The following is a 16305-nucleotide window of genomic DNA, read 5'->3' on the forward strand; positions in this document are numbered from 1 at the left end:
GCGTCTTCAATTCGACAACGGCTTGACAACACGTGGCGCTTCAGAGACTCATAAAACAGGTCGTTCGTTCTCGAGCGATACAAAAAGAAGGTTTAGCACTGAAATGTCGGCTTCCCTTGGTAGGCTTCTTCAAAGCTGTCACTGTTAAGAAAGCTCCCACTCCCGATGCAACTTTCGCGATTTCTTTCTGGTGATATTAGATGGGGCGTGCTTTGAAATCTCTGCGTCGGACATCAACTTTGTTGTTTATACAGTAAACAATCGTTATAACGAAATCGCTTTATTCGAAGTATTTCTATTGATTGATTAATTGTAGGGTTCTCAACGCGCCTACGTAACGCAGGCGCTGAAGCGCGCCGTAGTGTAAGGCTCCGGATTAATTTTGACCACGTGGGGATCTTTGGCGTGCGCCGAAATCTCGTACACACGCGCGTTTTCGCTTTTCGCCTCCATCAGAAAATCTGCCACCACGACTGTAATTGAACCCGCGTCCTCGTGCTCGGCAGCACAACGCGTTAGCCAATAATTAAGCCACCGCTGCGGGTACTCGAAGTATTTCATAGGCCTAACTGCAGTGCAGTGAGAGCGGATCATGTCCTGTTTTATCGAAATACCGTTTATAACGAATCCTATTTTATACCGACGACTTGGTTATAACGATGATTTACCGTACTTATACAAAATTTATTGGACGTTGTAGAGATGAATGAAGCATTTTGAGATCGAAAGCTTTGCTACGCTACATCTTCCAACGCCGACAACATATAGGGGAAATCTCCAAGGTGGAGTAAGTTTCAGCGAAGGAAAGTTTGCCATCCAGGTGGATGTCAACTGGATTCAGGTGGATGTGAAATCTTTCAACGTCATTAACCACGCCGCAATACCATTCAGCCGCCAGCTGGACATTTCTTGCCATCGCTTGTCTTGCTAGCAGCTTCCCCACTGCAGTACCACGTGACTAGGCGAGGGCGAGTCGGCTGCTTCGTCTGCCCCTTACTGTTTAGCGCCGGCTGGGCCGTCCGTACTGGGCGTTCAGCGCAAGCGAACCATGTGACTAGGCGAGGATTTAACGACTGATATATAGAAACACTGCACTGATTTAGTTTACAGGAATCAAGACTAGAGAAACACGCAATGCACGCCCGCGAAAGCGTTGCTTGGCCGGCGCTTGGTCCCTCACTCTAGCCGTCGATGACGCTCCCTAAAACGTTATATAGCAAAAGGCAAAAGGCGGAGTATAATAATTCCCTAGATATAGCTACGCCGCAGGCTACGAAATCTGAAGCGAAGGCAAACTTTCGGGACACACTGTGTGCATGTTCTTTGCTTTCACTCGCGATCGCTATGCTTAAAGTGTTAAACCTCAATGATTTTCTGATAAGAGCATACTTCTTCGGAAGTGTCTACATACACACAGTAGAATCTCGACAAACGGAAACCGCTTAAACGTAATTGTCGCTTAAATGAAACAGTAGCGTACGTTGGTTGGATTTGCATTCAGCCAACGTAAGAAAACTCTCGGTAATCGGAACTAAAATTTCTGCGTCACCGTGTACACGGAACCAGAAATGGAGCATATGAAACCCATTGGCCTGAGAATCAGCTTTTTACTGTTCCGGCTGTTTGGTTGTTGTTTTTGTTTTCTTCCTCAATGTTTTTTTAGCTTCATTGGCCTCGCAAGCTTCGTCTCGTTAGTGACCAGCCGTGTTAGTGCAAAACGAATGCAACAACGCAGTTCTTGTTCCAGCCGTTCGGTCTCGATTCAAGACGCCGAGGTTACAGGGCCCTGCTTCTGCCTAGTAACGTTGGCTTCTGCCGCCTCGATCGTGGCATCGTGGTGCTATTCGCGCTTCATTACCGCGTGGCCGTCGTCCAAATTCGGTGGCTCGTAAGCACTCGCGAAGTTGAGGCCTCTAGCCTTCATGAACATGCAGTTGCAAGGACTCATACAAAAATAATTGAAGCATTTCGTAGTGAACAGCGACTCATTGTTGCCAAATAAACTTTGTGAATGCTGTGCCTAAGCCTCTTCTGGTTATCTTGCTTTCTGAAAAAACTATCAACTACATTCACCTTCTAGTGCTTAGAGTTCCATGAAATGGTATTAAGAGTGTACGCACATCAATTTGCACTTTCACACATCCATCTGAGTAAACGGACTCCTGTTAAACGGAACTAATTTTTTCGGGCCCTTGAAGTTCCGTTTATCGAGAGCCTACTGTATATCAACACGCCCTTCGCTGCGATGTCGCTAGGTGCGCCTCTCGGAACTCATCCAAACCAGTAGCTCCGCTGCACTCAAGCCAGAGGACGTCTTTCGGAACGGAGTGAAACGAATGCAAGCACGCACATTCGCGATAGATATTCCGACGACACAGTGCGCCGCTCTCTTCGATCATGCAGTGTGCTGCCGCGTGAGGCATAAGGTAAAGAACACCCCATGCACGTTCTGCGTCCCTGCTCCGGTTCACGTTACTGTTTTGCCTAGATTCCCGTTTTTTTTTCCCTCTCTCCCGTCGAGCGAGCCCCGCCGAGGGAGTACGGCATAAATACACAACCACGATGGCGCATTCCTCCTTTGCGCGCGTTCCCGCGCATCTCCTGGGATGACGTTAAGCTCGCGCGTGGTATGCTTCTGCAGACGCTCTGAGGTGTTTGATTTCGCGCTATAGCTTCACGGGAAGCGCCCAAAATAGTGTAAACAACACGGCGGAAAAGAGGTAGCAGGTGGCGTTGTGTGATGAGAAAGCGAGGTGGGCACGTGTTTATCGTTCCACAGCGGTGTGCTTACCTTTTTATTTGTTTCTGTAACCGAACGGTTGCTTTCGGCGTATGTTTTCCGGGAAATAAGAAAGAGGGCTTGTTTTATGCTCAATTAAGCTTGCTTGCGAGGCTTTTGGGAGGATGAAGGTCTATTCAGCTCTATCAGTTGCCCCATACGCTGACACGGCCAGCTTTGAAGAATAGCTGGGTTCTTTGCGCGCGAATACAATTGCTGCAACGAACGCATGCTGTTCTAACCCTGACGGCCACTTCGGGAATAAAATGAACTCCTATGTGACTCATCGCTCACAACGTGTTCAATATCAAAAGGTGTTGGCTTTAGTAACAAAATAGTACAGGCTGGGGTAGATCATCGGAGAACAACTAGCATATCATGGCCATTCATCTGATTGCAGTGAATTTACCGTTTGTTTTTGCTTTCCATTGAGTTTTATTGCGTTTACGGCTGCGTTTACTACGCTTGCTTCACCCCTTTTTTTCCCTTTAAAACATTATTGCATTTTGTCCGTACGAACGTTGAACTCTTGTCGCGTGCTTTTGACTTATATTTTGCTCTCCTATGTGAGCCCCTCCCCCCTACAATGCTGTATGCCGTAAGGGTAAAATAAATAAATAAATAAATAAATAAATAAATAAATAAATAAATAAATAAATAAATAAATAAATAAATAAATAAATAAATAAATAAATAAATAAATAAATAAATAAATAAATAAATAAATAAATAAATAAATAAATAAATAAATAAATAAATAAATAAATAAATAAATAAATAAATAAATAAATAAATAAATAAATAAATAAATAAATAAATAAATAAATAAATAAATAAATAAATAAATAAATAAATAAATAAATAAATAAATAAATAAATAAATAAATAAATAAATAAATAAATAAATAAATAAATAAATAAATAAATAAATAAATAAATAAATAAATAAATAAATAAATAAATAAATAAATAAATAAATAAATAAATAAATAAATAAATAAATAAATAAATAAATAAATAAATAAATAAATAAATAAATAAATAAATAAATAAATAAATAAATAAATAAATAAATAAATAAATAAATAAATAAATAAATAAATAAATAAATAAATAAATAAATAAATAAATAAATAAATAAATAAATAAATAAATAAATAAATAATACGGTTAGGTTGCTTTATGGTTAAAGCACTTTTACCCGTTTTGCGGAAGTCCGGCGCAAGTGGCGAGGCTACAATGACATCAAAAATTCCATTAGCGGTGAACTTCTGTACGCGCCGGTCTAACGTCCTCATTGGCTGCGAATGGGGGCATTCGCTGGCTTGATTTTTTCATTGACTGTGACGCGTCATGGAGCAGCGAACGCGGTACAGACCGGCCTGATATTCCCAAAATACTTCGAACGCGTTGACTCATTTAACTCTCGGCATATTTATTGCAGTTTTCTTTTTCCGCTTGGAAACGGCTTTTGAATTCCGGCTAAAATGGAATTGATAAATACGAAGCCTTAACTCCCAAATACTCGCCGAAACCACTATGCTTTCAATCACTGGGTGTTCTAATGTTTGTTAAAAGTAATTGCGATAACTGGTGTGCGAAACAACAGTGACACTGTGGGAAGCCCAACTTCCGAACCTGAGAGATCTCAAAACTGGCGATTTCTCGCCCTTCCTTGAAGAAGTTGGAAAATGCGTGAGATAGGGTTTTTCAATACCACCGGTGAAAGTCCACGTAGCTCACCCGGACGTTCAGGTCCTGGTTGCCAGTAGAAGCGAAAGATAACCGCTCTAGGAAAACTCGGGGTGGTGTTACATAACTCAGAATCGGGAGGAGAAAGACCACTTTCTTGGAGTTTCAGGTTTCAAAGAGCCACGTCCATTTTATTCCGAGATGAACAATATACGTGAAAAGAGAGTTTGGCTGAGTAAGACTATCATTATTTTCACTTTTATTGCGCTCCACTTTAAGACCGCCGCAACGAGTTATTTCTTGGGGGAAAAGGGAGCCGCCCTCCATCGATTTTGATTTTGCGACCACCACGGGGACCAAAATAGCCCCCTTACATCAGACTGGGTGTCTTAGATTTCTCTTCAGTCTCAAACTGTTTCTTTATTTGTCGCTGTACAGTCAACAGCACTTGTCTTGTATATTTCCTTATACTTAAGAAAGGCTTGAAAATACAAAGAAGGCATAAGGGATTTTGTTTCGAGGCAAACCAACTTCGGGCAAGTAATACACCCCCGAACTTTGCGCAGAGCAGTCGTATAGTTATTTATTCCTCCTAGGTCATTTCAAGGCTAGAACAGAACTCGGCCATTCTTTTTTTCTTTTATTAGCTAAAGGAGCAGTCCAGTGACCTGGTTGAAGCTCCGTGTGGAGGCCCTCTAGATAGAAGTAAGCTTTCGCATTGGATTCTCCGATCGCCGTTTAAGGTTCGGTTATTGACTTTCTCGGTCGCACCTAGTGGCGCTTTTTACTTCAGCCTGGAGGAATTAAAAAAAAAAGTCTGCAGTTCCTTCAGCGATAAAAACGCCGGGTCGGGGCTACTTCACCATGCCGGTGTTTGTGGTGCTCAGGGTCCAACTTCGTCTCGCTCTCCGGTTATTTATGGCTACTTGTCTTCTCCTTTGCCTTCCCACTACTCGTAAAAATTGATGGCGGAAGGAATAAAGATTCTTTGCGTTGAGAGTTGCGACGAATGAGTTGCACTCCAGAGGTTTTTGTCTGAGCCCTTTATTTATTTCACATCTGGGCGTAGGAAGAACAAGTGCCTGTAATGCCGAAGCGCTGTCGTCGAGAGAAAGTTGTTGATGGCCCATAGATAATGTTGCGTGCGCGCGTACGTGCGTGCGTGCAGAATGAATCTGTATTAGGAGACATCATTACGAGGTAATAATTAAGACAAGCTGCCATCTTGCGCTTCCCCATTGGCTCTTCCATTTCATCAGAACCAAAAAAAATGTAGCATCAGGTCCACGTTCATGTGGCAGTTGAGCCTTCTTAATTAGCCATAAGGATATCAAGGATCCTTTTTTTCGGCTTAATATCATGTTTTTATGCGCAGCCTCGTAGCAGTACATCTATTTAAAGAACTAATATCCCAGATTTGCACTCTACACTGAGTCTTTACCGTGATTTTTACTTGTGCAGTTTTCCCGTAGCGCGTGTTACCTTGCGCTAAGTTAAAGAGCTGGCAAGGCAGCTACCTAAGATTTATAAGTCCGATGAGGTGTGCAGCAAACTGCAAAAATAACTGCTCATTGTAAGAAAAACTCGCATCCAATGGTGAATTTGTCGTCATGCCTTTAAGGATGAAGTAATTGATTACATCTCATGTTCAAAATCTTTGTCTGCTACTGTCAGTAATATACTCAGTTGAATCATTTTAAAAGGCCCTATTTCATATGCAGCAACACTTAACCTGAAGGACAAGTTTGTAAATATTTCATTGTAGAAATCTCAGGGATATTTGTGAAAATCTTGTTCATAATTATAAGTTAATGGTTATATATTCACCCTCCATTGTGGCTCAGTGGCTACGGCGTTGTGCTGTTGAGCCCAATGACACGGGTTCGATTCCCGGTCGCGGTGGCTGCTTTTATGATGGAAGCCAAAAGCGAGAACGTGAATGTGTTTTAGATTTCTGTGCATGTTAAAGATCCCCAAGTAGTCAAAACTAATCCGGAGCCCTCCGCTACTGGGCGCCGCATCGCCTATGTAGCGTCGGTGCGTTAAACTCCGCAATCAATCAGTCATATGTTTATTCGTTGTGACTTCCATCTCTATAAAAGTTACAACCATCCCACACACGCGATCCTGAACACTGTACAAGGTTCTACACTGATTTCACTGAATTATGGAGATGACGTGTAGTAGTGCTTTGATAAAGCTTTCACAGTGCCGTGGAATAATTCTGAAAATGGTAAACAGCTCGAGCCCTCATAAGGCTTTCTTTCCCCTTATCTGTGTCTTCTACACTTAAACGAAGCTACGTTTAAGGATTTCGCACATAACACCGAAAGATCGCTACACGAACAAACACTTCTGCCCTCTATCGTCACGTATTGGAGAGTGGACCCTGCCAGCACTGTGGTCAAGCGCCGCCTGGGGCAGAAAAGTCTCCTCCCGTTCCAGACCCTGGGGAATTGCGTTTCCTTTTTCGTATGAAATGGAAGCCAAGTGCGGCCGGTCGGTCTCCCCTGGGAATGACGAGATTTCGCGCGGCACTGAGTCGCCAGACGTATATATATTTCCCTTAAGGCCGGTCTGCCGGACTGTATAACGCAGAGAACAGAGAGACCGTGCCGCTTGAATAAACGCTGGCACAGGCTGGCTGACCAATAGCGCTGCTGTCGGGTACCCACTGCTAGAAAGGACGAAGGAAAGGAACGGGCGGCAATGTTACTTTCGAGGACGGAAGATATAAATCGTCTCCTAGCTTTCTTGGTTGTAGATTCTTGAGCAAACCAGCCGCTTCCCCGGCTTTTATTGCGGTGTAGGGGAGCGTCTTTTCTCTAGACAGCTTTACCTTCCCGGGCAGCTGTAACAAGTCGGAAAACGTCGAGTGTTGGCAATCCAGTGTGTTGAATTCTTTTGTACATTGTATTTAGGGTTTCGGCGTCCGCAGGCGCTTGTCTGTCTATTGCTTTTTTCGATACACGTATTTTGGATCCTGTAAACTGACTACTGATATTCTTGAGTTGCAGTTTGTAAGGTATTGTGCACACCACAGAACATTGCAAACCTAGATGAACGAATATCTTTAGTGGCTGAAGACATTTGCCAATCCTTCTGCTTGTAGGTATGTATGTTCTACTGTGCGTATGCGCATAATACAATCACACATACTCAACAGGGCCGCACATCTCCTTTTCCGCAAGCATCAACCATACCATTCATCATGAGCCTATCGGCGCTCTTACCGGTAGCTACCTCTGTAGAAATTCATGCCGAACTTCTAGTAAAGAACCACGTAAGCGTAGTAGTAGTAGCCATGTTGATAACAGCGAAAAACTAGATGAAAAACACACAAAGGAAAAACGCGAGCAAGATAGGGTTTGCGTCCTTTCTTTGTATGTTTTTCATCTAGTTTTGCGCTGTTCTCGCATTGAACCCGCGCACACTAGCTCAGCTTACCACAGTTCTGTAGAAGGGGTAGGAATGAACATTTATTGAGCATAAAGTGGAGGTCGCTACCTCCACTTTGTGGAGGTCACGACCGCATCCTTTGAACGCATCCTTTGTCCTTTATGGATTGCGGTCAGCCTCCTTTGTCCAGGAGAACGTCAGTCCTCGCTGTTCGCCAAGCTCTGGGAAGCAGGCTTTGTTTGTTGCTCTGGCGATGTCGTGGACAGCGTAGGTGGTGGTGGTGAAAACATTTATGGAACAACATCCACTTTTAAGTGCAACCGCTTTTCTCACCCGCAACATGACTCATCCTTTCCTTATTCCCTAAATTTGCATTCCCCCCTTTCTTTTCTGTTTTTGCGTCCCAAACTGACCAGGTGTACCGGCCAGCATGGAGGACCTGATCGCCGAGCAGCTGGGCGTGATGTGCTTCGAGCCCACGGCGTCGGCTGTCATCGGCGGTCTGGCCCTATTCCTGGAGGTGTTCGGCTTCGGCACCTGCCTCGTGTTCGCCCTGCGCAGGCGCAAGGGACACGCCACCGACGAGCCCATCTGCTACGACAACAGCGTGGAAGGTTCCACGGACTTCGCCTGCTCCGCTCCGTACTGAGCCGCTTGTACGCGTGTCCAGGGGGGCGCGCTGTTCTTGCGTCTCGGTTGCCAGAAGGCCGCCAGAGGTCGGCGTGACGGCTGTATGCGTGAAATGCCGGTGCCGGGGCGTTGCTAGCTCTTGCTCACAACCACAGTCCTCTTCCGTAAGCTTTTGTGCCTTTAGTATGAACGAGTGAACTCTCCCTCCACCCTGGTGAAGGCAGTTGTGAGGACGAGCGTAGAGAAAGGGCCAAAGACGCAAGGATGAAATAAGTTAGCAGGTGTCTTCCTCTAAAAGGTTCCTGTTTGGACACAGTAATGAAGTATTGGAAAGTGAGCCGCAAAAACTCTGCACACTCTGGTGCGTCTCTTGCGGATCAGAGGCGTAGCTGGAACTGAATGAACCATTTCATGCGACGCGAGGCGGATGACTATCCGGAACCCAACCTTTCAGCCAGAACTCCGAATCTGAAAGCTTATATCGTTCACGTGGCCGCTGTGTTGACCTTAGAACACACGCTACCGCTACCGCCAACTGACGTGGCATAATCGATAACGCACTGACTTCGCGACCGAAAGCACACATTATTATGTCTGTCCTGTCTGGAATTCGGATAACTTCCTGTTGAGGTAAAGGTGAACGGAAACAACCTGAGCCTCTATCTGCTTTGTTTATTCCTAGGTGTCTGCAGCGATCGCTTCTGGGGAGGAAAGGGCTGGAACTCAACCACATTGGTCTCTGCTCGTCTTCTGTGAGGTCGGTCGTAGTGGACAGATGAATGTGTTCACACTCAAGCTCGTCAGAACTTTTAAGATAAATCATCGTTGAAAACGCACATCCGTAGAAAGCGCCTCTCCGATTCTGTAAACATCAAATCACGCTCGAACCTTTGTAATACAGCTCCTTCTGGTACTTTTGAGACTACTTATGTGTAGAAGGTATCAAGTGGTATCGTACGACGGCTTGGGAAACACATATTCTCCAGACCACTCTGGATTTGTTGACATTTTTGGCACGGCGGATACGTAGGCGTGTGCAGTGTTGGTCTGGAAGATTAACAACACAGTGGGCACGGCTGTAGCGTAGTTTTGGGGTATGGTTTTCATAGCAGCTGTTGCTCAAAGAATTTAGTGGAAGGTAAAATTTATTTAGAATTAAAGAATGACCACAATCTTTATTTAGTAGTGACAGACAGAAACCATTCATGGCGAAACAGGCCAGCAGAGTAGCGGTGAATCTTGTTCGTTGGTCATCCTTTAAGCAACAAGATCGCAATGACGTAACGTTCTTTTTTTTCTCATGCTCCACATCCCGAAAATTTGTAATTTCAAATTAAGTCAGTCAGCTACGTACTTTAGTTTTGCCAATTTACTTGCACCACAGTTTAAAAAATCAGCCTAATTAGGAAGCTAGCAAGAAACCCCTGAAAATATCTCCCGAGTGAAATGGTAACAATGCCAAACATTTTGAGTGCTCTGTATAACTTTTTGGCGGCAATTTCTACTCTTTCTATCACACAAGGTCACCCGGCTTTAAACGAATGCGGCGAAAGTGCTCTAAGAAATGGGGAATGAAAAACCGAGGTAGTAAGAAAATAAACATTTCATTGTAGCAATGACTTGAGGGTCACCAACGCGGCTCATCAACTCAGCAGTTCAGTCGTAACAGGTGTCTAAGATAGCATTTTACGTGTTTTATATTCATCCGCGAGCCCACTCTGGAACACAGCACGAGATATTGAAGCGCTTATTTGGCAAAGAGCACCTCAAAGTCACACAAGCAAGCAAAGCCTAACGGCTACTTTTGCTCCTCCTCTTTCCTGAAAACATTTAATCGGTAGTGTCGACCCAAATGCGGTTCCTGGCCCCTACCGAACACCGGGTTGCTATGAATTGACCGGCGTCAGTGTAATCAACGGACTCTAAAAGCTAGTTGGGCTATCTTTACAATGTGTAGTAAGGAATTGTAGCGCAAACTGGGCTATATGCCCGCACGCATCAGCGAATTGTACGCGCCTGGGGACATAACAGTCTTCGTGGTATGATTGCGTGGCGACCTCATCTATTTAAATTTCGCGGGTCACCTGGGGGATGCGGATGCATTCGTTCGGATCGTCGACACCGGAATCATTGCCGTTGCGTTCACTTCTCTTTCCCCAGTCTCGTCGCCTTTCTTTACCACGAGAGCAATGTGAGCTTGTCTGCGCTATCGCTGTATACCTGTAAGCGTAGCTGAAGGGGATCTAGGGAGCATTGACGAACGCATTTCCCTAAATAAGCACCGAAAAATGCGCTATCAAAGGGGAAAAAGTCAATACGTGCTTGCGGGGAAGCCTCGGTTTCTATCGCCGCGTGTTGCATCAGTGGATTTTAAAGGAATCCTGCGGTGGAGTGTTTCGGTGGCGGTATTTGGTGATGGTGAGTGTCGCTCGCAAAAAAAGCAACAGTTGAAATTTCAAAGCAATTCATTTCGCTCGACGATTGCTTACTGGTTTTATGTTGCTTTTGCCCTTTTTCTGTTGTGTGTGAGTAAGCTGTTGAGCGTTTCATTGAGGACACATAAACTCATTACCCTTAGAATATAAACTTTCCATATTGTGCTTGTAAAAGCCCATAGCTAATTTGCTTTGTGTAGCCCTCTTCATTTGCGAATTCTACACTCTGAAAAACGTCGCCAAGTCTGCTTACCCACAACACACAGAGAAGGCCAATCATTGCAAGTTTATAAAAGTGGCAAAATCAACCAATGAAGACACCCAACATCAGATTTGATTCGAAAAGTGTGATCTGTGCTGTGACCTCACGCATTGCAAGAGTGGCAAGTTGTATAGCGTGATGTCCCAGCAAAGATCACACTTTTTTAGTCAAATTGGGCCTCTCTATTTGCCAATATTTCCCGGTGACACGGTGATTGGTCGTTTATGTGTATTGTGGCAAAAGATATCCCCGGACATTCTTTTTAGAGTGTGGACCTAAAATGAACCATCAATTGGTGACAGAAGTACCGTTAACGTCTTCTAAACAGAGCATTGTAACAAAAATATCAGCTAGGACACACAATACAGCTGGCACCAGAACTAGTTCCTTCGATTTAGTCACGTGCCAAGCATTCTTCCTCTTAACTTTCGCACCACCAACGCGTAAGAGGAGACGCCACAACGTGACGTGGGGAACAGAGCAGGCTTTCAACCGAATTGCCTCCATTTTTTGTTGTTGAAACCTTTCCAGTCGATGTCTTTCCGCCCTGACGTTTGCTTTCTTTCTTCTTCTGGAAGAGAAATGTTTCAAAAACAAATGTAGCGCGCAAACGACTCCGTCCACACGCACAGTGCTCCAAACTCGTCGTCGCATCTTCTCAACAGCAGCAATACAGCTCCAACGTCCCCAACAAGACAAAACAAAACAAAACGACAAAACAACCCAGCCGCGCGATCAATGTAGTAGACTGCCGCGGTCCCTAGGGTCCGCGTCAACGCTCTCAGAGGGTCGGCTGTTTTCTCAAGGGGGTTGAGACCTGCGGGGTGGATGAATGTTTCCTAAATAAACACTCCAAACTGTCACAGTCTCGTGGACTTCCTTATTCTTCGAATTTCACGCGTTGTGGTTGGTATAGTGTTTTCTTTTACTTGTTTCTGGGTACGTTGGGGAGAAAGTGCCAAGTTGTGTCAACAACCCTTGCGGGCTTTCTTTTTGTTTTCTTTGGATTGTAGAGCGAACCATCATTGCAGCCGTGTAAACAGCTTGTTTGCTTGTTTCATGCCTAGCCTGTCTTCCAGGCAAAGTTTGCCCTCGTTCGCATAGAGTAAACACTCTGGTGGCGTATGGATTAACCTTGAGATACAAACTGCTCCAGAAGTAGTGCGTAAAGACAAATGGGAAGTGTGAATATCTGGTTACTAACCAAATGTCACTGCCAGAATGTATTACGCGCTAAAAGTTGAATTCATCGCTCCGTCGGAGGCAATATAAGTGTAGGTCTATTTCAGGCGAAAGTCACCAAATTCGGCCACCACCATCCCTTCATTCCCCACCTTCGAACTTTCAGTCAAGTGTTTTCTCTATGTTTTTGTTCTAGGTTCCTTCTCGCCTAATACGTGCCCTTTTAATGCGTGAAACTATTTTTAGGAGGGGCTACGTCTACCAGGAATCCTGTAATGGTCCTGATTTTTTGCCACGCATTAAGGAACTCGACTTGGGCTCACGTCACCACACGCACGTATTAGTGCGTATTTTAAGGGCCCTTCATGCTACAATCGTGCTACCTTTATGTCTCTGTTGGTCGGTCTTGTACAGCGATAGACAAATGAAAAGCGATCACAAAAATATGGATCAGAACACTTAAACAGTGCGATTTCTTCCCATGCAAGTCAAATTGACGCGTCGCTTCATTATTCATTTATTCATAGAAACCTTACAGGCCCTACTGGAGGGCATGGAGTAAGGGGGGCGTGTGAAACGCAATAAGAATACAAAGCATAAATTGAAGACAGGAACATCGTAACAACAAATTGTAAATGCATTATACATATTTTGCAAGAACAAGGCGATCACTTTTTCACCGTACATGAACACTTGTGGCCTACAATTTGTGAGAAAAAAACACACCTACACAACATACACGAAAATCCTGGTAATGGGTGATACACAAAATATTTTAACAGCATTAAATTGTGTAATGCAGGAGTAGCTGACGGCGAAATGTTTCGGGGTTAGATATGGTGGCAATGTTATCAGGCAGATCATTCCAAAGGCGGATGACACGAGGCAGTGCGGATGAATTGAATGCATTGGTTTTACCGTATATGCGCATGAAACTGGACTGATTATGCAATCTGCGTGAAAAACAATGTGGTATTTGAAGTGGTAGCCGGGTTCGTTTATGGGTGAAAATATATTTGTGGAAAAGGCACAAAGCAGCAATATTACGGCGACTGTCTAATGGAGGAAGTTGCAGGTCTATTTTTATTTGTGTTACGCTGGAATTGACAGTGTAGTTACGTGATATGAACCGGGCTGCTCTATTCTGTACCATTTCTATCATATTTATTACGTAATTCTGGTGAGGCGACCAGATTGGCGAGGCGAATTCTAATTGTGGCAGGATGAATGTTTGAAAGGCGAGTTTACGAATGTTAGTAGGTGAATTTCGCAAGTTGCGACGTAGATAACCCAGCGAACGGGATACTTTGGCGCATAAAGACGTGATATGAGGGACCCATGAAAGATCGGCTGAAAGAAGAACACCAAGGTACTTGTACGAAAAGGTATGGAAAAGCACAGTGTTGTTTAAGTGATAAGAAATTACAGTAATATTTGATAAGTGATTACAGTAACGAAGTCGGAAAATATGGCTTTGTATACGACGCTCGCGCCATTATTTGACCTTCTTGAAGAGAATTATTTCTATTTTGCGTGTTTTAGTTCATATTTTCGTCTTCCCATTTAATTTGTGCGTTACCGTACGTCAACTCCGCCAAAACTAATATTTTAAAAAGTGGAGGCATTTTTTTTTTGCCTCAACTGACTGCGTTATGGTAAGCAGTGCCGCATATGTTCATTTTTTTTACAAACTCGTGGCTTCGGTAGCACTCTGCCCCGGTCTGCTCTACACTGCACTATCTGCACCAGTACAGGTAAAAAAAAGTGCCTGTATTGTTTCAGCACCTCAAAGTGGAGTGCACCTCCCTGATACGTTTTTCACATAAACCAGAAAGTAAAACGTATTATTTGAAAAATCTATTTTCTAAAATGACTTCAAAAGAAAAAGAAGTGCAATCTACGTACTTTCTCGACAAGAAATTTCCTTTATTTGACAAGTTGAAAATAGTTTGCCATGGTTCGTTACACTTTTTCTTTTTGTTACTGGTGTAGCTTTACTTAAAGCTGAAAAAAAAAAAAACCTACAGTTTTATCATTGAGTTCGCCGCTGCGGCAGCCACCCTGACAATCTCCAACGGAGCGTTTACGTGATCTGTGGCCGCGAACCAACTGCCGCCGCCATAAAAAAGTCGTCATTGCTATCGCCGCCTTCTACAGTAACCTCGAAGCCCTGCGCAATATTATCTTCTATTGTGCGCAGTTCGCATGTCGCTATTGGCGGACGTAAACTTTTCCTAATTCAAGCGATCCCTGAGTCCAACACCAAATACAGCGTCGTCGTCGTTGTTTAGGCTTAGTAATCACTGACAAGATCCACAGGATTCTTCTTCTTATATTCTTCTTATATTCTTCATATTTGAAAAGTATTTTTGTTTTCTCTTTTAAAAAGCCAGGCACTCTCGTTGTCTTGACATAGTCATGGTAGGCACGGTACTTCGAGGGGAAACGTTGCGCCGCGGGTAGCACCAGAGAGACAAGGAAAAGACGTGCAAAATGTGAAGCTCTCGGTGAAAAGAACAAAAGCGGATGACTTCGCCGTTTACCACGCAGTCCTGTAACATGTGGCACACACATTCTCCGTCACTTCCTGTACATGTTGCCAGATGCCCCAGAGTATCACCAGTTAATAAACAATTGCTTCCCTCTAAACAATCTCGAATATCTGCCTGTTACCGCCTCAGCGCTTCGAACCATACGGTCGTCCCTCTGACTCCCCAGCGCCCCAAAGTAGTAAAGTTTTACATAGCCTTCGCCAAAGTGTCTCCTTCTCTATCACTCCAGACGGCTATTAAGATTTCTTAACTCCGGACACATGGCCAAATACTGTCCGTCACCCACAGTCTGTCGCTCCTATCGAAAAATGTGCTCCGGAATCGGGCACGGAAACTTCTCTAAGTATATGGTTCCCGATGGCTTCAGCCACGTCACCATCGACCCAACGTGTTCTGGCCGCTCCCGACATCCCAAGACAATTATCCAACGGAAAACTGAGCCACCTCAAGGTAACGTTTGGCCTAATCGCCTGCACCAACCAAAGTACGCTGACTTTCCCCGTCTCCTGCCTCTATTCTCCTGTTCAACCGGATCTAAAGCCGACACCAATCCGAAGGAAGAGATAGTCACGATATCCGTTTTCTCGCCAAACAAATGCTCTCATGGCAGAGTATAAGCAGCTAAAAGCCGGTGGAATTTGAGAGAGAGAGAGAGAGAGAGAGAGAGAGAGAGAGAGAGAGAGAGAGAGAGAGAGAGAGAGAGAGAGCTCTTCATTAGATGAAAGCAGAGAGGCTTTCCGGCATGTTCCCGCCTATATGCTACTCTGCGGGGATGGGGAGAAGAAAATAAAGGCCCTAAAGGAAGTAGGGCAGTGGAGAGGGGGAAAAAAGGGAAGGTAAAAAAAGTGAACATGAAGCTTTGCGTAGGTGACGTAAAAGTCCACATGATCGCACATGTGAGGATATGAAGTCCTAGGTTGTCTCTGCGAAGCCGACTTCGTGTAAATAATCAAACAAGGCAAAAAAAAACACTTTTCCCTGAGATGATGGAGAGGGCCAAGGAGAGCTTCCAAAGAAATAGATCCGTAGTTGAGGCACTCGATCCTTCTTGCGGAGTGATTTCTTTCCTAGATGTATTCTGGACACTATCAGGATGTGCTCAAGTGTTCCCGGCAATTTAAACGCAATCAAATAGGCAAACGCTTTAATTATTCGTCTCGACCAACGCAAAACAAAACCCATCCGCAACTCATAGGGGTAATAGTAATCCTAGCAATGGACGTAGTCCTTCACAAGACCGGGAAGATCCTTCAGTTTACCCATGTTATACACGCACAATTTATCACGAACGCCTTGTACGAGAAGAGAACAACGAAGGACGTACGCCTTGCAAACTCCGTGCTCTCCTTCGTACAAACCGCAGCCACCCGCGTC

General features: G+C 44.3%; 1 protein-coding gene across 20 annotated transcripts in view; it reads left to right on the forward strand.

The window, feature by feature from the left end:
• The window catches only part of LOC144163204 (uncharacterized), a 1050610-nt gene extending 1038550 nt beyond the window's left edge, over positions 1–12060 (forward strand). For all 20 annotated transcript variants that reach the window (XM_077694043.1, XM_077694044.1, XM_077694046.1 and 17 more), the window contains one exon: positions 8287–12060. In XM_077694043.1, coding sequence (XP_077550169.1) covers positions 8287–8519 — 233 coding nt within the window. In that variant the 3' untranslated portion in view covers positions 8520–12060. The remainder of the gene's footprint in view (positions 1–8286) is intronic.
• The last annotated feature ends 4245 nt before the right edge of the window (positions 12061–16305 follow it).

The sequence above is a fragment of the Haemaphysalis longicornis genome, unplaced genomic scaffold, assembly GCF_048455015.1.
Source record: "Haemaphysalis longicornis isolate Haplotype H1 unplaced genomic scaffold, Haemaphysalis longicornis Haplotype H1 scaffold_12, whole genome shotgun sequence".
NCBI lineage: Eukaryota > Metazoa > Arthropoda > Arachnida > Ixodida > Ixodidae > Haemaphysalis > Haemaphysalis longicornis.